General features: G+C 38.4%; 1 protein-coding gene across 3 annotated transcripts; it reads right to left on the minus strand.

The window, feature by feature from the left end:
* Positions 1-16,185: 16,185 nt before the first annotated feature.
* LOC136219407 (probable voltage-gated potassium channel subunit beta) lies at positions 16,186-20,404 on the minus strand. 3 transcript variants are annotated; one of them, XM_066006802.1, is made up of 6 exons: positions 19,902-20,404; positions 19,171-19,366; positions 17,783-17,926; positions 17,187-17,351; positions 16,910-17,019; positions 16,186-16,345 (listed from the first exon to the last, which is right to left on the minus strand). In XM_066006802.1, exons 1-6 carry the CDS (start codon positions 20,267-20,269, stop codon positions 16,336-16,338), a joined length of 993 nt encoding a protein of 330 aa, XP_065862874.1. In that variant the 5' UTR covers positions 20,270-20,404; the 3' UTR covers positions 16,186-16,335. The 3 variants fall into 3 exon arrangements, with proteins under 3 accessions (XP_065862874.1, XP_065862876.1, XP_065862875.1); XM_066006804.1 differs by having other exon boundaries at positions 16,321-16,339; XM_066006803.1 differs by lacking the exon at positions 16,186-16,345 and having other exon boundaries at positions 16,721-17,019; positions 19,902-20,402.
* Between the last annotated feature and the right edge of the window lie 310 nt (positions 20,405-20,714).

The following is a 20,714-nucleotide window of genomic DNA, read 5'->3' on the forward strand; positions in this document are numbered from 1 at the left end:
TTTGGTTTCCTATTGCCGCCGCCATGGCCGCCTCTTCCATTATTCTGCCGGTGTCATTGTTTATTACCATTGGAGGATGAATGAGAGGCTGTCGGACCCGAGAAGGGCACAGGAGTGGGAGAGAGCCCGTGAGTATTAGCGCTGCTGGAGGAGGAAAGGAAGGTCGTGGGGTTGCTGGACTCTCTGGAGACATGGTTTTTGATTGTGCGCTCCGCAAGTTTGATTCGAGACCGGGCGTTCTCAAAGCTAGGAAGTGGATCCTGATTTTGAATATAGTCTACTGTTCCTGAATAGGCCTCGGGTAAGCCACTGATGAGACGGAGAACGAGACGACTATTGGCGACAGGAGCATCAACATCGGCAAGCCTATCCGCTAGAGATTTCACATGTGTGCAGTAAGCATCGGCACTTGTGAACTGTTCGAAAGAGACATCAGCCAATTCTTCTTCAAGGTGCATGGCACGAGAGCCTTTGTTGTCCTAGAAAAGAGTTTCTAAACGACGCCAAGCGTCGGCAGCGGTGTCATCCTTGCATAGGATGGCTTGAAGAAGATCGGGAGAGATGGTGCCATAAATCCATTGTAGTACAACGGCATCAAGGCGATCAAACATATCCGGATCAGCGGCTTTCAAGGCAGCAATCTTGGCACTAGCCGCGGGTTCTAGAGGAGGGATAATGTGATGCAATAGATTATGGACACGGGCTTGGACTTTGAAGAGCGCCACCCATGAGTGATATAGGCCGGTTTCGGTGTCCAAGGTAAGAGGTATAAGGGATTTAACATTGGTGATGGAGAGGGCAGGGTGAAATTTGGGAGGGGTTGCCATGATCGGCCAAGGAATGAAGGGAGAAAGAAAAAGAGAGGAATGTCGAGAGGGGAGGGTGGCGGCTTAGGATGAAGAAAACCTAGGCTAATGATACCATATTGGAATATAATTCCCTCAATCTTATTGATAGTTGAGTATTACATATATACTTGTTACATTAGCTTAATTTTAGGAAGTCAAAGATACAGAATCTCCTAAGTTAGTTATACAAGATAATTACAAAGAATACAATAATAAATGATTGATATTTATCACTGAAAGTTATTCTGCGTCTTCGCATGCTTCACAATTGCGAAATATGTGAATTAAAATCACCTTCTGAACCAAAGATTATCTTTGCATACTTCACATATTGTGAAATATGCGAAGTCAAAACGAAGGGAGAAAGAAGAAATACTAAAAAATTTCTAAGTGTTATATATATATTAAGGGTATTTTGGGAAAGTCACACAAAAAAGTTTAGATATCTAGTAGGTTGGGTAAATAGGCTAAATATGTAAATTGGTCTCCCATTTGACCCAATTTTATAATTTTCCCTATATATAATAAATTACATAATGCATTTAAGTATTTTTATGTAATTTTTAACAAGTTAGAAATAGACACCAATTATAGATTTTATTATTAAATAAAATATTTTATACTTATCATATTATTTTGAGTAAATAATTATGTGATAGGGGTCAAAAACCCCTATCTTTGGGTACGGTTTTAGGACGGTTTTTAGGGTTATTTGGCTAATAAGCGAGCAATTCTCGCATTTAAATGCTTTTGTGTGAGTAAGTTAGGAATTGAGAACATTCTATTTACTTTTCGTCGTTTAGCCTTGTTTTGTAATCAATTTAGGCAAATACGGCCGAAATAGCATGCGTATTAGAATTCCGTTATCTTTTGAAGCTAATTGGTCCGTCAAAAGACGCACCAAACGAAGCGTTTGCTCAAAATAAGCGATTGACGGATCAATTTGGCTTTTGGACTAATGTTTTCCGGAGTTTTTATGCGTGTGCAGGTGTGAAGTCGGACGAAAAAGGTCGCGGAACTCATCGAGCTTGGATCGAGCGCGCTTCGGGCGAAAACGCTCGCCGAGCAGGCCCCTGGTGGCCTGCTCGGCGAGTAGGGGGCTGCTCGGCGCGAGCAGCCCTGCTCGCCGAGCAGCCTTTCCTGCTCGGCGAGCAGCCCTGCGGGAATTGGTCAAAAAGACCAATTCCGCCCCCACGAAGCCACGTTCGGCCCCACGTCTTCCTACACCAACTAGGACACGAAAATAGGTCAAAACGAGGCCCGAGACGCGTCTATAAATAGGAATTTTCAATTGTAAATTAGACATCTTTTTACTTTTGTAATTAGCTTAGCTTCCACCTTGAGAAATCCTCTCCACCTCCTCCATATCCTTCAAACCTCCATTGAAGATACCTTCGAAGCTCCGTTCATCGAGGATTACTCAAGCTCCATCCTTAAATCCTAGAAAGACGCCTGCATTGGTAGACAGGTTCCCTGAAAGGGATTTTTCTTCTTTTATATTTTGTCTAGCCTCTGATACATGCTATGAATTCTAGGTTTATTGTAACTTCGTGACAATACATTCATCTTTGATATATAATACAGTTTTTGTTCATTCAGTTGTTTTGATGTTTTAATCTTTGTCTCACGCTTTGTCTGATTGGCTTAACTCATTCGATAATCCCAAAATTAGGTTGGCACATATTGCGAGCTGAATCTGACCTAGTCAGTGCCTATAGGATTGACGGCCCTATAGAAGATTAAGCCCAAATTACTGAGCCTTAGAGCTAGTTTCGGCCTTACAAGGGAATCATGAACTAGGGACTTTAGGAGGATAGGTCGGGTTAATCGCCTTGGACACAAGCGACTTAGTTTCAATTCAATTGCTTAAACATTCTATCATTGTTATCATCGTATCCCTTCATGTTCATTCAGTTAATTGCTTTGGTAAAAGATCAATTAGGGGTAGAGTAACTTAGTTAGGGTTAGAATAACTTAGTTAGAATTAGATAACTTAGCTAGGATTAGCATAATTCAACCTAGGAGTAGATTAATTAAACAAACCAAACTCAAAACCCCCTAAGCCTAGATAACATCCGAGATCGAGTAGCTTGATACTTGCAGAAATAAATCCTGTGGACGATAACCTGGACTTAAACCAGAAATTTATTACTTGATAACGACGGGGTACACTTATCCCTTAGTGAGTTCCCATCTCTAACCAAGGTGGGGACGCATCAAGTTTTTGGCGCTGTTGCCGGGGATTTATTTCTTCTGCAATATCGAACCAAAGGTCGACTTGTTATTTTAGGCATTCTTTGTGAATACTTTCCTTGTTAATATCATTCATATTTATATAGATATATACACTTGTTGATATACTATTACTTAAATTGGATCGTTCTTCCAGCAATTATGGACAACAGAGCATCAAACCCGTCCATGAACGATCTTAACACAAAAATGGACTTCCTGGTGGCTTCATGCAACCAAAATAACCAACCAAGGATACCATTTTGCGAGAGATGCGGCCAGAATCACCCCGGTAGGGTATGCCACATCAACTATTACGTACCTAGAGGTGAGAATGTAAGTTATTTGGTTAATCATCAAAGGCAGACAGGGTACTCAGAAGGAATAATGACTCTCCTAAAAGAGATATCCGTCCGACTGGCAGCCAACGAGGAGGCATGCAGGACCCTGAGTGACCAGCTCACCATAATCAGACAAGAAGAAAGGGAATGCCACGAGGCGTTCCTCTTGCAAGAAGAAGCGGCTCAAACCATCGCCCTAAGGAGCGGCAAGGAAGTGGACACACTCGTGGCATCTCCATCGCAAATGCCTCTGTCATCTCAGGTAAGTAGGGAACCGGAAGTGGTAAGCAACCCCGGTCCCGCATCTGAAACTTCAGCCTCTGAAAAAGCTGTAGAAAAAGTGGTTAGGCCTTATACACCAAAACTACCATTCCCTCAGAAGCAGAAAAAGGCCAACCTAGATAAGAAATTTGCCCGGTTCTCGGAAATCCTTAGTAGATTAGAAATAAACATTCCATTAATGGAAGCACTAGAGGAGATGCCGAACTATGCAAAATTTCTTAAAGACATGTTGTCGAAAAAGAAAAAGTTTGGGGAAAATGAGATAGTGGCTTTAACAGAACAATGCTCGGCCATAATCACCCATAAATTACCCCCCAAGCTTAAAGATCAAGGGAGCTTTACCATCCCGTGTAGGATAGGCAACATGCACATAGATAGGGCATTATGTGATTTAGGAGCGAGTATTAATCTTATGCCTCTATCAATTTTCAGGAAATTAGGGCTCGGAGAACCTAAACCAACAAACATGACACTGCAGCTAGCAGATCGGTCAATTGCACGGCCTAGAGGCATAGTTGAAGATGTGCTTGTAAAGGTGGACAAACTGATCTTCCCGGTCGATTTTGTGGTCCTCGACATGGAAGAAGATGACTCCGTCCCCATTCTCCTCGGGAGACCGTTTCTTGCAACCGGTAGGACACTAATAGACGTCCATGGAGGTAAATTGGTCCTAAGGGTGCAGGACGAAGAGGTAACATTTAACGTTTATGAATCCATGAAATTTCCTCAAGAACACTCCAAAAGTTGTAACTTTGTGGATGCACTTATAGATGAATGTGTTGAGGAAGTTGATCTCGATATAAGAAATGCCTCTTTAGAACTCGGTCTAGGTGGTGAGGAATGTGAAAACTCAAGTGAGCCATTTGAAGATCTCCCACCTGAAAAATGTTATTGGGTTAAGGGTAGAAAAGAGGACCTTGATCGTGAGATCAAACCTAAACCTAAGACCTCGTTGGAAGAACCTCCAAAATTAGAGCTTAAACCCTTACCCAACAACCTAAAATATGTTTTTCTTCAACCTCCCACAGATTTACCCGTTATTATTTCTTCTTTGTTGACAGTTGAACAGGAAGAAAAATTGGTGGAGGTGCTGATGGAACATAAAGGAGCCTTTGGATGGTCAATCCACGACATCAAGGGTATCAACCCCAAAATCTGCACACATAGAATTTTTCTTGAGGAGGAGATCAAGCCATCTGCCCAACCTCAACGACGGCTCAACCCTAACATGAAAGAGGTGGTAAAAGTCGAGGTTATAAAACTCCTCGACGCAGGTATCATCTTTCCAATCTCTGATAGCCAATGGGTAAGCCCGGTTCAATGTGTGCCCAAAAAAGGGGGAACAACGGTAATGGAAAATGAAAAAGGAGAATTAATCCCAACTAGAAAGGTTACGGGTTGGCGTGTATGCATAGATTATAGGAAATTAAACGAGGCCACCCGTAAAGACCACTTTCCCTTACCGTTTATTGATCAAATGTTGGAACGGTTGGCAGGGCACGAATTTTTCTGTACTTTAGATGGGCTATCCGGCTATATGCAAATTCCTGTGGACCCTTTGGATCAAGAGAAAACCACATTCACTTGCCCCTATGGGACTTTTGCATATAGGCGGATGCCTTTCGGATTATGTAATGCCCCTGCTACATTCCAACGTTGCATGATGGCTATGTTTTCTGACATGGTCGAGGAGTTCCTAGAAATTTTCATGGATGATTTTAATGTTGTAGGACCTACTTTCGACCAATGTCTTGAAAACTTAGACCGAGTCTTAGAACGTTGTGAAGACAAGAACTTGGCACTTAATTGGGAAAAATGCCAGTTCATGGTCCAAAATTGTATAGTATTAGGACACAAGGTGTCAGGGAAGGGGATCGAGGTCGATCCAGCGAAAATTGAGGTGATTGAAAAACTGCCACCTCCTACCAATGTGAAATTGGTTAGGAGCTTTTTAGGACACGCGGGGTTTTATAGACGATTTATAAAAGACTTTTCAAAAATCACTAAACCCCTCACTCAATTATTGCTAAAAGATGCTGATTTTAATTTCAATGAAGAATGTATGCTTGCATTTAAATTACTGAAAAAGAAATTAATTGAAGCACCCATTATGGTAAGCCCGGATTGGTCCCTTCCATTTGAGTTAATGTGCGATGCCAGTGATCTGGCTGTAGGAGCCTGTCTTGGGCAGAGGGTGGATAAACTTTTTCGCCCAATTTTCTATGCTAGCAAAACCTTAAATGATGCACAACATAATTATTCAATAACTGAAAAGGAATTGCTAGCCGTAGTATTTGCCTTTGACAAATTCAGATCTTATTTGGTGTTATCTAAGGTAATTGTTTTTACTGACCATGCAACCCTGAGATATCTGATGAGCAAACAGGATGCAAAACCTAGGCTGATCCGTTGGATCTTACTACTCCAAGAATTTGACATCGAGATCAGAGACAAGAAGGGGGTAGAAAACGTGATAGCGGACCATCTATCCAGGTTAGAGTCAGATCGTCAACCCTTAGAGCATGAGGCAATCAAGGAAGTATTCCCGGATGAAACGCTGTATTCGGTAAAAACTCTCCCCTGGTTTGCAGACATCGCGAACTACAAAGTCGGTAACATTCTTCCTCTTGATTTAGATGCAAACAAAAGACGTAAGTTTTTGTTTGAAAGCAAACAATATTTTTGGGAAGAACCCTATTTATTTCGATTCTGCACTGATGGCATGATTAGGAGATGTATACCCGAGGAAGAGGTAGAGTCAGTGATTAACATGTGCCACTCTAGGGAACCAGACGGCCACTTCGGGCCAGATAGGACAGTGGCTAAAATTCTCCAAAGTGGACTTTGGTGGCCACAAATGCATAGTGATGTCAATAATTATATTAAATATTGTGATGCATGTCAGAGAGTAGGGAATATTTCTAGGAGGAATGAGATGCTTCAACAAGGCATACTCGTCTGTGAGCTATTTGATGTTTGGGGCATAGACTTTATGGGACCTTTCCCTATGTCACACACTAACCAATACATTCTTGTTGCGGTTGATTATGTCTCTAAATGGGTAGAGGCCGAAGCCCTACCCACAAACGATGCTCGAGTAGTGATAAAATTCCTGAAAAAGAATATCTTTACCAGATTTGGTACACCCCGGGCTATCATTAGCGATGGGGGATCCCATTTCTGCAATAAGCAGTTTGACACATTGCTCCAAAAGTATGGAGTAGCCCATAGGGTCGCAACACCTTACCACCCTCAGACAAGTGGTCAGGTAGAAGTGTCAAACAGAGAGCTAAAATGCATTCTTGAGAAAACGGTAGGGAATGCTAGAAAAGATTGGAGTCTTAAACTGGACGATGCTCTCTGGGCATACCGGACAGCATTCAAGACTCCCATAGGAATTTCCCCCTACCGTTTGGTTTTTGGAAAATCTTGTCACTTGCCTGTTGAATTAGAGCACAAAGCTTATTGGGCGCTAAAATTTCTAAACTTTGACCATAAACTTTCAGGTGATCTACGGTTAACACAACTGCACGAACTGGATGAGCTCCGATATAACTCTTACGAGAATGCCAAATTGTACAAAGAACGAACCAAGCGGGTGCACGATAAAAAAAGTACAGCGGAAAACCTTCCAAAAAGGCGACCAAGTGCTACTTTATAACTCCCGACTGAGATTCTTCCCGGGCAAGCTCAAGAGTAGATGGTATGGACCATTTTCAGTTCTTGACGCACATCCCTCCGGTATGGTTGAGATCATGTTGAATGATGGAACCACCCAGAAAGTTAATGGACACCGACTTAAACTTTATCTCAGTAAAGACACTTCGGGTGTCCAAATCCTCCGGCTTCAGAATGATCAGTAAGTTGTCTTCTCCACCCTAACTCTTTACACTCGTACTTCAAGATTTATGATGCAATGTTGGAACTTATTGCATATTTTTAGTGTGAGGAGGAGGGGTAGACAAACTCAACAAAAATTGTATAAATTTTTAAATTTTTGTTGCGTCGTGTCTAGTTTAGGTTTGCGTTTTGGTGTTTTATTTTTGCTTTATTTAGGTTTTGCATGTTTAGGACCTAAAACCGTGAACCTCCTTCGAATCTAAACTTCGTTATTTGTCTTTGAGGGCTGAAAACCGAATCTAAAATTGCATGACAACTAGTTTAGGCGTATGACACAACTCTTGTATCTGTAAAAGCATGAGCTACAGTTTGCATTTAGACCCTACTTTTGAAGAAATGCTAAAATCATTACTTAGGTAGATAACTTAAGAATTGGAGGCATGTGATATTAAACTTGAGTTTGGGGAAAACTAGTAAACACAAAATTGAAACCCAAAGAATTGTGAGCTGAATTTGAGCCTAAGAGCGAACATCAAAAAGTTTTTTTTTTCTTGACATTTTTGTGTGAATGCTTTGACTTGTGGAAGATTACAGATTTTGCACCTAATACTGTGTTGAACCTACATGCAATGATTTGAGATGATAAACGATGAATCAGCCTCATTAGAATTAACCCTTTTCTTTACCTTGTTTTTCTTTTTCATCCACTCTAGGAAGCCCCTTTGAGCCGACATTTTTATAGTTTGTAGATTTTCCTTCGTTCTAACCCGTTTTTGCGAACCACGACTTGGTTCGCCACTTGGCCCTTGTTTTTGCAAAGCTCGAACTGAGCCTTTGTTTTCTTCTAGCGCTTTATCTTTGTTTATGGCATTACAGTAGCAAGCCAAAAGGCTAAGAAGTGAATGAGCATCACTATCCCCAAAAAAAAAAAAAAAAAAGAAAAAAAAAGGGAAGAAAAACAGAAAAAAAAAGAGAAAAGAAAAGAGACGAACAAAAGGGAAACAAAACTTCATTCCCCAGTCCTAAAAATCAAAAACGTCTCAAGAAAGCATCCCAAAAGAAAACAAAAATAATAAGGGATGAATAAAAAGCTCAGTCACTTCATATTTGCTAAAGCCACTTTAACTCTGTTTTTGTAGCGCTAGAATATTTAACCTTTGTTGTACCTTTAACCCTCTAACCACATTACAACCCCAATTAGAGGCTGTTTTTGATATCATCGGAGTCATATAGCATAGTAGAGGAACTCGGATGAACGTGCAAAATCAACGTAATCCTAAGCAAGAACATAAGCCGAGAGTAAACACCTTAGCCACTAAAAATTGTGTGAATGAGTAAACTACCTATGGTGAGGTGTTTTACTTAGCGATCCCCTCAAGCTCGTTTAATTGAACATGTGTCCTTTTTGCTTAAAACTATGACCTATTGTAATTGAAATGCGGCTTTTGGATATCGTGTCTCTACTTTGTGCTTCTGAATGCATGTAATTACAGATGCTCGAAATTATGTCAAGCATCTAGTCAAACTGGGAAGTTTTCTAGCTTGCTTGTGATGGCGGGTTTAGTTTTTTAGTTTACTTGGGGACAAGTAAAGTTTTAAGTGCGAGGAGGTTTGATAGGGGTCAAAAACCCCTATCTTTGGGTACGGTTTTAGGACGGTTTTTAGGGTTATTTGGCTAATAAGCGAGCAATTCTCGCATTTAAATGCTTTTGTGTGAGTAAGTTAGGAATTGAGAACATTCTATTTACTTTTCGTCATTTAGGCTTGTTTTGTAATCAATTTAGGCAAATACGGCCGAAATAGCATGCGTATTAGAATTCCGTTATCTTTTGAAGCTAATTGGTCCGTCAAAATTCGCACCAAACGAAGCGTTTGCTCAAAATAAGCGATTGACGGATCAATTTGGCTTTTGGACTAATGTTTTCCGGAGTTTTTATGCGTGTGCAGGTGTGAAGTCGGACGAAAAAGGTCGCGGAACTCATCGAGCTTGGATCGAGCGTGCTACGGGCGAAAACGCTCGGAGAGCAGGGCCCTACGGGCCATTTCTGCTCGCCGAGCAGGCCGCCAGAGGCCTGCTCGGCGAGCAGGAGCCTGCTCGCCGAGCAGGGCGACAGGCGCCTGCTCGGTGAGCAGGAGCCTGCTCGGCGAGTAGGCCACCAGGCGCCTGCTCGGCGAGCAGGGGGCTGCTCGGCGCGAGCAGCCCTGCTCGCCGAGCAGCCTTTCCTGCTCGGCGAGCAGCCCTGCGGGAATTGGTCAAAAAGACCAATTCCGCCCCCACGAAGCCACGTTCGGCCCCACGTCTTCCTACACCAACTAGGACACGAAAATAGGTCAAAACGAGGCCCGAGATGCGTCTATAAATAGGAATTTTCAATTGTAAATTAGACATCCTTTACTTTTGTAATTAGCTTAGCTTCCACCTTGAGAAATCCTCTCCACCTCCTCCATATCCTTCAAACCTCCATTGAAGATACCTTCGAAGCTCCGTTCACCGAGGATTACTCAAGCTCCATCCTTAAATCCTAGAAAGACGCCTGCATTGGTAGACAGGTTCCCTGAAAGGGATTTTTCTTCTTTTATATTTTGTCTAGCCTCTGATACATGCTATGAATTCTAGGTTTATTGTAACTTCGTGACAATACATTCATCTTTGATATATAATACAGTTTTTGTTCATTCAGTTGTTTTGATGTTTTAATCTTTGTCTCACGCTTTGTCTGATTGGTTTAACTCATTCGATAATCCCAAAATTAGGTTGGCACATATTGCGAGCTGAATCTGACCTAGTCAGTGCCTATAGGATTGACGACCCTATAGAAGATTAAGCCCAAATTACTGAGCCTTAGAGCTAGTTTCGGCCTTACAAGGGAATCACGAACTAGGGACTTTAGGAGGATAGGTCGGGTTAATCGCCTTGGACACAAGCGACTTAGTTTCAATTCAATTGCTTAAACATTCTATCATTGTTATCATCGTATCCCTTCATGTTCATTCAGTTAATTGCTTTGGTAAAAGATCAATTAGGGGTAGAGTAACTTAGTTAGGGTTAGAATAACTTAGTTAGAATTAGATAACTTAGCTAGGATTAGCATAATTCAACCTAGGAGTAGATTAATTAAACAAACCAAACTCAAAACCCCCTAAGCCTAGATAACATCCGAGATCGAGTAGCTTGATACTTGCAGAAATAAATCCTGTGGACGATAACCTGGACTTAAACCAGAAATTTATTACTTGATAATGACGGGGTACACTTATCCCTTAGTGAGTTCCCATCTCTAACCAAGGTGGGGACGCATCATTATGTAATCACTGTGTTATAATCAGTTAACAACGAGTATAATTCGGTACAATCCGAAGATTTGAAAATCTCCAAAATGTATCTAATAAGACATGACAGTGCAATTTGATTTGGTCCTAAAAGAAAGTCAATGGTTCAATTTGATTTTAAATCTTTATATTCAGATATTCGGTACGTTTCCAGAAACTCCAACATATTTACTAAGTAATATTAAGAATTTAAAAATCTTTAGGATTGTATCTAATGTAAGTCAACAGTACAACTCAATTCGGTTTTTAAAAAAAAGCTAACAATTTAATTCAATTTAAAATCTTTTATTCAGGTGTTCGCACTGAGACATCTAAGGTGTAGAAGTAGGGCAAAAGCGTCTTACTGAAGGAAGTGCTTCTACTTAAAATTTTAAAATCTACGGTAAGCTATATAATCAATGCTCCCCGCAATTTTAAAAATACATAATAATATTTTTCAATTGTATTTCCATCAAAATTATTAGTATCTATTTTAGATTTAAGTGAGAAAACAAAAGCAATAATTTATCTTTTAGTCTCATTTCAAAGACTTCAATACAAGTAAATTACTCTACATCAAATAAATTTTTAGTTACATAAGGAAAGCAAGAAACGTCCGGTGACACACAAAAAGAAAAGAAAACAAAAAGAACTATGAACTAATCTAGCGCTGAGAAAACGCCCTAGAACAGTCAACAAGTAAAATCTCTTGGATACATGTAGGAGACGCACCACATTCGTAATGATTCACCATAAGACTCCCTGCAAAATTGGTCAACCAATCAGTTGCACGGTTGCCTTCTCTGTAAGAATGAATAAACCAAATCTCCAACAATTTGTCACACATATGATGACACTCAGAATTAACTAAAAGAATAGATGATCTTGTTAACTGGATGGCACTTATTTGAAGGAATTACATGATGACAATGGTTAAATTTTAAAATCTTTGTTCGCACTTCCATAATTTTCTTTTCACCTCGGCACACAAGTTAGTGTTGGCATTATTAAAAAAAACTTGAATGAAAGCTGATCTTTGTGCTTTAAGCTTGAGAATTGTTAAAGTTGAAAGGATTTTTTATGACCCGGGTTGAGCCTATATACTTTTTCATCATTAAAGGTAACTATCAATTTTACGTCAACAGTTTTGAGTACCTCGATCAACAACACTTGAGTATTGGGATTAAGCGCGATGGTAGTTCATTAACTTACTCGTTCACATCAATGTTCAAAGCCTCACCACAAGCTTGTTGTCAGGGCCGGCCCTGGGCGTATGCCCGGGGTGCGCCGACCTAGGGCCCACGGTTGGAGGGGGCCCAAAAATAATTTTAGCCTTTATATATATATATATATATATATATATATATATATATATATAATTTAATTTTTTTAATATAAATAGTGATAAAATTATATAGGAGTGCCTATTTCTTTCCAAAACCTCATTGATAAAAAAAAAAAAAATTAAAAGACCTATTTTGTTATGTATAATTTTTTTTTATTAAATGGGCTCTTATTACTTATTTTGCCTAGGGCCACACCTTGATAATTTCAGTTCCATTTTGCTAGATCTGCAAAATTTAGAAATTAAATTTGAAGAAGAAGACAAAACTCTTATATTGTTATGATCTCTACCTACGTCTTTCAAAAAAAGTTGGGAGACCATGATCTACATTAAAAGCACTCTAACTGTGGATGGGGTTAAAGGGTGTCTATTTTCAAAAGATTTGATAGCCGGAGAGCTTTCTGATGATAGAAATTGCCCTGCAAAAAGTCTGGTCGTTAGAGAGAGATCTGCTACAAGAGATCCCAGCAGCAGTAACAATAATCGATCCATATCAAAATCAAAATCTAGATGCAGTAATTTGGCATACAATATTGTAAAAAGAAAGGGCACATCAAAGTTGAAGGTTTCAAGCTACAAAGGAAAAATAAAGAAAAGGTTCATAAAGAAGACAACCCTGCTGAAGCCAGTTTCGCTAAAGATGAAGTAGATTACGAAGTCTGTGTCATGTCTGACGATGGTGTTAGATCTGGACAAGGGTGGATCCTTGACTCTGCTTGCTCATTTCATATTTTTCTCCATAGAGATTGGTTCTCCTCTTATAAATCAGTAAATAGAGTAGATGTGTTGATGGTCAACTATTCTCCTTGCAAAGTTGTTGGTATTAGTATTGTCAAAATCAAAATGCATAATGGTGTTATCAGAACCTTAACAAATGTGCGATATGTTCCAGACAAGAAGAAGAACCTTACCTCTTTATCTTCTTTAGACGACAACAGTTACAGATTTTCTAGTGGAGGTGGAGTTTTGAAGGTTTTGAAAGGTGCTCTAGTTGTAATGAAAGCCAGAAAAAATGGAAGATTGTACGTGTTACAAGGTTCAACACCACAGGCGTTGCTACAGTTTCCTCTTCCATGCCAGAGTTACACATTACCAAATTGTGGCACATGAGTGAGAAAGGCTTGTCCATGCTAAGTAAATGGGGTCTCCTTTGTGGTCAACATACTTCAAAGTTGGAGTTTTATGAGCATTGCATTTTTGTCAAGCACAAACGAGTCAGTTTGAACACTAGTGTTCACCAAACAAAATGCACGTTGGATTATATCCATTCAAATCTATGGGGGTGTGCACGTGTTCCTTCAAAAGGTGGCGCTCGATATATATTCTTACCTTCATTGATGATTACTCCAGGAAGGTTTGGGCTTATTTCTTAAAGCAGAAAAATGATGCATTTTCCACTTTCAAGCAATGGAAGGGTTTATTGGAAAATCAGACTTGTAAGAAGATAAAATGTCACTGATAATAGCCTGGATTTTGCAATGATGAATTCAACACATTTTGTAAAGATATGGACATCGCTAGACATCTCGCAGTTCTAGTAACACCACAACAAAATGGTGTAGCTGAGTGGATGAACATGACTATGTCGGAAAAGGTTCGTTGTATATTAGCAAATTCTGGCTTATCTCAATACTTTTGGGCTGAAGCGGCTTTAACAGCTTGTCATTTGGTGAATTGCTCTCCATCTGCTTCAATTAATTGTAAAACTCCTAAAGAGGCATGATATGAAAAACTTGTTGATTATTCTGATCTGGGAATTTTTGGATGTCATGTTTATGTCCATGTCAATGATAGAAAATTGGAGCCTAGATCTAAAAAGGGAATTTTTCTCGGATGTCCTCCTGGTGTAAAAGGATATAAAGTTTGGCTTCTTGATCCCAAGTCACCAAAATCTGTAATGAGTAGAAATGTTGTATTTGATGAATCTGACATGCTTCATCCAAAGGAGTCTTCAGTTGCTTCTGACACCAAGATATAGAATTCTAATAAGAAGGTGGAGGTTCAAGTTGAGGTGGAGAATTGATTCTCTCTATTGAATGACCAATTGACAGAGTCTACCGAAGTAGAAGAATCTACGACTATAAAAAAAAGGAGCATTCAGTTGCTAGAAGCAAGCTAGAAAGAGAAATAAAGCAGCCTCTAAGGTTGGCAGATTATGTCACTTTTGCCTGTGTCGCTGTGAAAGAGACTGAAGGAGTTGGTGATCCTTCAACATATTCAGAAGCCATGTCTGGTGATGATTCTGGAAAATGGTTGATAATCATGCAAGAGGAGGTGGAATCTCTTCACAAAAATAAAATGTGGGAATTGGTGAAACCGCCAAAGAACAAGAAGATTATCAGTTGTAAATGGGTCCTTAAATGAAAAGATGGCATTCCAGGCGTTCAGGATGCTAGATGCAAGGCACGATTAGTAGCTAGGGGCTATAGTCAGGTACAAGGAGTTGATTTTAATGATGTTTTCGCTCTTGTTGTTAAACATAGCTCTATTCGTGTTTTGCTTGCATTGGTTGTTATAAATGACCTAGAGTTAGAACAACTCGATGTCAAAACCGCCTTTCTACATTGAAAACTTGAGGAGAACATCTATATGCAACAGCCTAAAGGTTTTGAAATCGAAGGCGAAGAAGACCATGTTTGCTTGTTACAAAAATCACTATATGGGTTAAACCAGTCTCCTCGATAATGGTATAAGTGATTTGATTCCTTTATGATTAGGCCTGGTTATTTTAGGAGCCAATATGATAGTTGTGTTTATTTCACTAAACTTGTAAAGGACTCATTTGTTTATTTGTTACTCTATGTTGATGATATGCTTGTTGTTGCCAAGGATATGTCTATTATCAACAGATTGAAAGCAGAGCTGAGTAGTGAATTCGAGATGAAAGATTTGGGAGCTGTCAAGAAGATTTTTAGTATGGAGATCCATAGAGATAGAGTTGCATGAACACTTTGTTTAACTCATAAAAGTTTTGTTGAAAAAGTGTTGGAGCGATTTGATATGAAAAATGCTAAACTTGTTATGTGTTTACTCTTGGTATCAGTGTCATCATTTGGAAAGCTACTTTACAACCTACAGTTGCATTGTCCACTATAGAAGCATAATATATAGCTGTAGTTGAAGGTATAAACGAAGTTATTTGGCTACGTGACTTGGTTGGTGAACTCAGTTCAAAAGCATTACAACGAATGAAGACTTTTGTAAAATTTCAAATCAAAGTGGAGATTTGTAAACATAATTTTAAAATTCCACAAGTTACCGTCCATCAAATCAGTATGGGATTTTTTTTAATAAACATTCATTTTAGTCCTATTTCTTTTTTCGTTTTTTCACATATAATTTTTGACTTTAAATTCCTCTAGTCACATCCCAAAATTTGCAGTATGGGATTTTTTTGCCAAACATTCATTTTAGTCCTATTTCTTTTTTCGTTTGTTCACATATAATTTTTAACTTTAAATTCCTCCATTCGCATCCCAAAATTTCCCTATAAAAACCATGCATTGGCATAGATTTATGCATCCAACCAATTGAGAATAAATTGCTAATTTGAGTGATATTCTGCAAGAGAGAATTGTGAGATTTTAAATGTATTGAGGTTAAGGGATTTTGAGTGTTGTTTTCTCCAATCTTTTGTACCACTTTCAGTTCTATAATAGAATAATTTCGGTCTCCTTCATCCATGGAGTAGGCAAATTGCCGAATCACATAAACCTCTTTATCATTTATTTTATTGTTCTGTTTTATTTTGTTGTCAATTTATTTACCCAAATTAAATATCTGGTTCTACTGCAGGATTTTTCCAAACAGTTTATCTAATTTAGTTTCACGACAATAATTCTAGTTATGGTTCAAAGAAAAAACATGATTTAAGTTAATGCACAAAATCCATCAATTCTTAAATTTAGTTATAAAAATCAATGCTTTATAGATTCCAAAAAAAAAAAATCAATGCTTTATGATTTGAGAGCCAGGGAGGTCACACTTTAACCATAGTGCCACCATAGACCAAGTCGGAAACTATAGCAGAAGCCCATAATCATTATCAAAGGGTAGGATAGTCTTTTTCCATACCAGCCCATGACCTATAAAAGGGTAGCCACTACCTACACAAGGTTCATTTAACCATCTCTCTACTTTATCTGTACCTATCAGAAGAAAACCAAAAATAAGTTTGCTGCTCACTTCTATCTATCTCATTCAGATATTTAAAAAAAAAAAAAAAAAGGACTAAAACCCTTTCTTAAACCCTACACTTTGCATTGAACTTTTTTATTTACTTTATCTTATTGGTTGGAACTCATAAACTTCACAATTAAAACACATTAATAATAATATATAATCACAATATTCCTTTTATAGCCCCTGCTTTGTTATAGTAAAACAAACTTGCAATAACACAAACACTTAAAAGTTCAAAGGCACAACATTTTTTCCAGAAAAGAAGTATTTACTTCTAATATTAAATTAAGGGGCTAAAAGGTTTTTACCAAGATTTAAGGAAAAGAAAGCAAAACATGGGATGGAAGAAGATGGGTATTTTGAATAGAAATCCATAACTAAATAAGCAAACATCCAGATATGAAATCATATGAGGTTTTTTCATAAGTTCCAATAAAAGTGAATAAATATAAGAATATATCCTTTCGGGTTTCGGCACACAAAACAGAAGGCTTGCTTTTCCAGATGCAGAAAGCAAGTGGACTGATTACCTATATGAATCAGGACGTTTTGGCTTGCTTTGAACAGTAGCCTCTATCTTCTCCATTACCGCAGGAGTCAACAATGGAATTACATCCAGGGCTTTCATGTTCTCTTGAATCTGCATTCACATTCATAACATACTTCATTAATATACAACATTGCATTATTTACTTGCGTATGTGTCTGTCTGTCTGTCTATAGATGATAAAATTTAAAATAAAAAAAAATGCACAAATTCAAAGAAGAGCAGCCACACACAAAAATCTAATTGTTTCAAAAGCTAACCTGAGACTCCTTTGTAGCACCAGTAATGACTGATGAAACATTTGGATTGGCAGCACACCATGCAATTGCAAGTTGAGACAAAGGTACACCCAATTCATCAGCAATTGGCTTAAGTGCATTAACCTTCTTCAAAATGTCATCAACCAGGGACCGGCTAGCAAGATTCTGCAGAGAACAAAACAAAATTAGGGAATGCATAATTATAGCAGAATTCTATGAATACACTAGAAGTTAACTATGATTTGCATGAAGAAATTATTTTCAATTCTATGCTGGACAATAAAGACACAAACATAAAAGAATGAAATCACAAGATATGAATTGAAATGAAATGTTACATGCAAGTTGCGTCAATGGAATATGAGGCCATCCAAAGTCAAGATCTGCTGCAAGGACAATTGCCCACAAACATTCATGTTTTTTAATGCATATGATATATATCCAACCCAAAAGAAAGAAGAGCATACAATTAAGTTAATAATGGAGTAAATACAAAATAAAGTAACAACTGATGCTAGAAATGTTTGTAAAATTGAGGAGTTTTCAAAGTAACTACAAATTGAGCCATCTAAATAATAAATGCAAAGAGTTAATACTTTGTAATTTTCCAATGCAAAACGACTGTCAGGAGGTATAGCTCCCTTGCTGTACTTTCCAGTGAGTACACCAGATGCGAGTGGACTCCAAGTTGTGAGACCCAGGCCATAGTTTGTGTACAAAGGAAGGTACTCTGACTCAACCTGCATCCAGATAATATATGGATTAATCATAAGCAAGCAAAAGAAGATCTATATCCACTCAATTCACATGCACAAAGGCATTCCACAAGCAAAAACTAAGTTCAGATGTTTATGAGACAGCTGCAAAAAGTATTTGCTACCACTATTATAAGAATACTTGAATTAACACATGCAGTGGCTAACCAGACGTCCACTAACATATACACACACACACACAAATAAAATGAAAAAATGAAAAAAAAAACTATAATAATAACAAGAACAACTGATAGCTCCTGCCTTATTTGATCTTGCACCAATCCAATCATGCAAACTAGATGTGACATTATCTGAAAGCTTCTTGCGGTCTTGGGTCTTATGGCTGATAGAGATATTGATGAACTTGGTATTCTATGCATGTATGATGTATTACAGCTACTTCTAACTTAACAGAATGTGACTTCTAGTTTTCCCATTACACAGAACTTGCTCTGCTTTAAGACAAAGTGTAGTATCACAACTCCTTTGCATAAAAGCTACCACTGCCGCAAGTCCAACTATCTCAAACATGTTTACATGATTATTTTTCTGCTATGAGCTTTTCCTCCCTTTGCAATGTCATTCACCAAACTCACAAACATCTTCCCCATCCTTGTGAATAGCCTGTTAACTCTTAAAACCTTTATAATTTATAAGTAGAACTTTCATTAGACTAAATTTCATTTTTCCATTTGATATCTATTATGTTTTTTTCTTTTTTATTGGCTCTAAATTAATATTCTAAAAATCACAACTAGAACCTCTACTTTTGACAAATGTAGTTCATACTGCAATAAGAAACACCTTCCAAAAAACCAAGGAGGTAGTGATTCCGGTGCTTAAGTATATTAAATCAAAAGGGCATTGCCACAGAAAAGAGCCCTTACAGAGAAAAAACCAGCAACATTCCTGAACTCCTAAGCACAATTTATCTCCAGGAAGTCTTATTTCATGATCTTAACCTTACTTAAGGTGAACTAATTGAGTTTGAGATATTCATGTGATGAATATATTTGGCTAATTTCCTCCTAACGGTTACCAAAACAACATCCAAAACATTTATCCATATTGACATCAACCAAAATTCCCTTCGTTTACCTAGGAAAAGGTACGGTTACAAATCCATGAAATGGAGAAATTTACAAATCATTCCAGCAAACCATTTTGCTAGTTAAATAGAAAATCCGAACTTTTTTCACACTTTTACATGCATAATAAGTCCTCACCTTGTGCCTAGACAGCAAATTATACTCTGGCTGCTCAACAATAGGTCCAACCATGTCCAACCTTTCTGCAATTCCCCATGCTTCAGTGATCTGCTGTGCTGACCACTCACTAGTACCCCAGTAAAATGCCCAACCCTTATCGATCACAAAATTCATTGCCCGTACTGTTTCTTCAATTGGAGTTGATGTGTCCGGCCTGTAACAATAGAAGGCATTCAAATGGTACACATTAAATCCTACTATCTTACTAAAAACACATTTTCAAAACATGTAGAGCGGACAAACTATAAATTCTAGTAACAGGAACGCTTAAAATGATTATCTATTAGAACATTTCAAACAAACATGGATTCATATCAAAAAGATCAAAACAAATTCTTTCGTCAATCTATCAGGCCTCACTGCCTCATAAAGCTATAAACAAATAATTGAACCAATAGATTATAAAGCGTCCCACTTCAAGAAACGAACAACAAGAACTATAGCAATTAGCATATCAGGATCAAATTTTCTCTGAAACAATCATACACAACAAATTATACAGATCAAGAGCTAAAATGTTATATCAGGAGAGAATTTCTGGGAAGCATTTCCTGTACACAGAAGTTAAGAAGAAAAGACACCAAAATTACCAAAATCAAACGTCACAATCTCCAGCGGCCAATCACACCAAATCAACAAAACACAGTAGAAAAATGAAAATCCAAAAACTAAATAGATGATAAACTGACCGATGGCAGTAAATCACATCGACATAATCCATATCAAGTCTTTTAAGAGAAGCTTTTGTTCCCTCGATAATATGCTTCCTGGACAATCCCTTATCATTAGGACCGGAACCTCCCCAGAAGATCTTGGTAGAAACCACAATTTCAGAGCGTTTCCATCCGAGTTCGCGGATCGCCTGACCCATGATCTCCTCTGCTCTTCCATTGGCATAAACCTCGGCGTTATCGAAGAAGTTCACACCGTGGTCTCTGCAGCACTGCAAGAGGGACTTTGCCTCCTTGACATCCAGCTGGTTGCCGAAGCTCACCCAAGCGCCATAGGAAAGCTGGCTCACCTTCAGCCCTGACCGGCCTAGATTCTTGTACTGCATTTTCTTTAAAAAAAATTTGCAGAGATAATTTGATCGATCGGTGTGAGACTTGAGATTTTTTTTCTGAGATGAAACAGAGCAGATGATTCAATTCAAAGTGGGTACATACACTTGTTTAAGCAGGAGAACTGTGGAGGAATTGTTCTATGTGGTTGAGTGTATGTAATGAGCGCGTGGAACTGATTCAGATTAACGTGGTACTTGTGATTTGTTTACTTTTCTTTAAGTTGATTTGGCGGTGTTCACTTGTCATTTGTCTTTTTTTGTTTGTTCCACTTAAAAGATCCATTATTCATACGGGTAAATTACACCATTGCCACTGAACTTTACCGATTTTCACATTGGCGCCACTGAACTTCAATTCTTCATGGTATAGTCATTGAATTTTACACTTTGTTACACCGGTGGCCATTGTGACCATTGGCCAACGTTTTTTTATCTTTGA

The sequence above is a fragment of the Euphorbia lathyris genome, chromosome 2, assembly GCF_963576675.1.
Source record: "Euphorbia lathyris chromosome 2, ddEupLath1.1, whole genome shotgun sequence".
NCBI classification, from domain to species: Eukaryota; Viridiplantae; Streptophyta; class Magnoliopsida; order Malpighiales; family Euphorbiaceae; genus Euphorbia; species Euphorbia lathyris.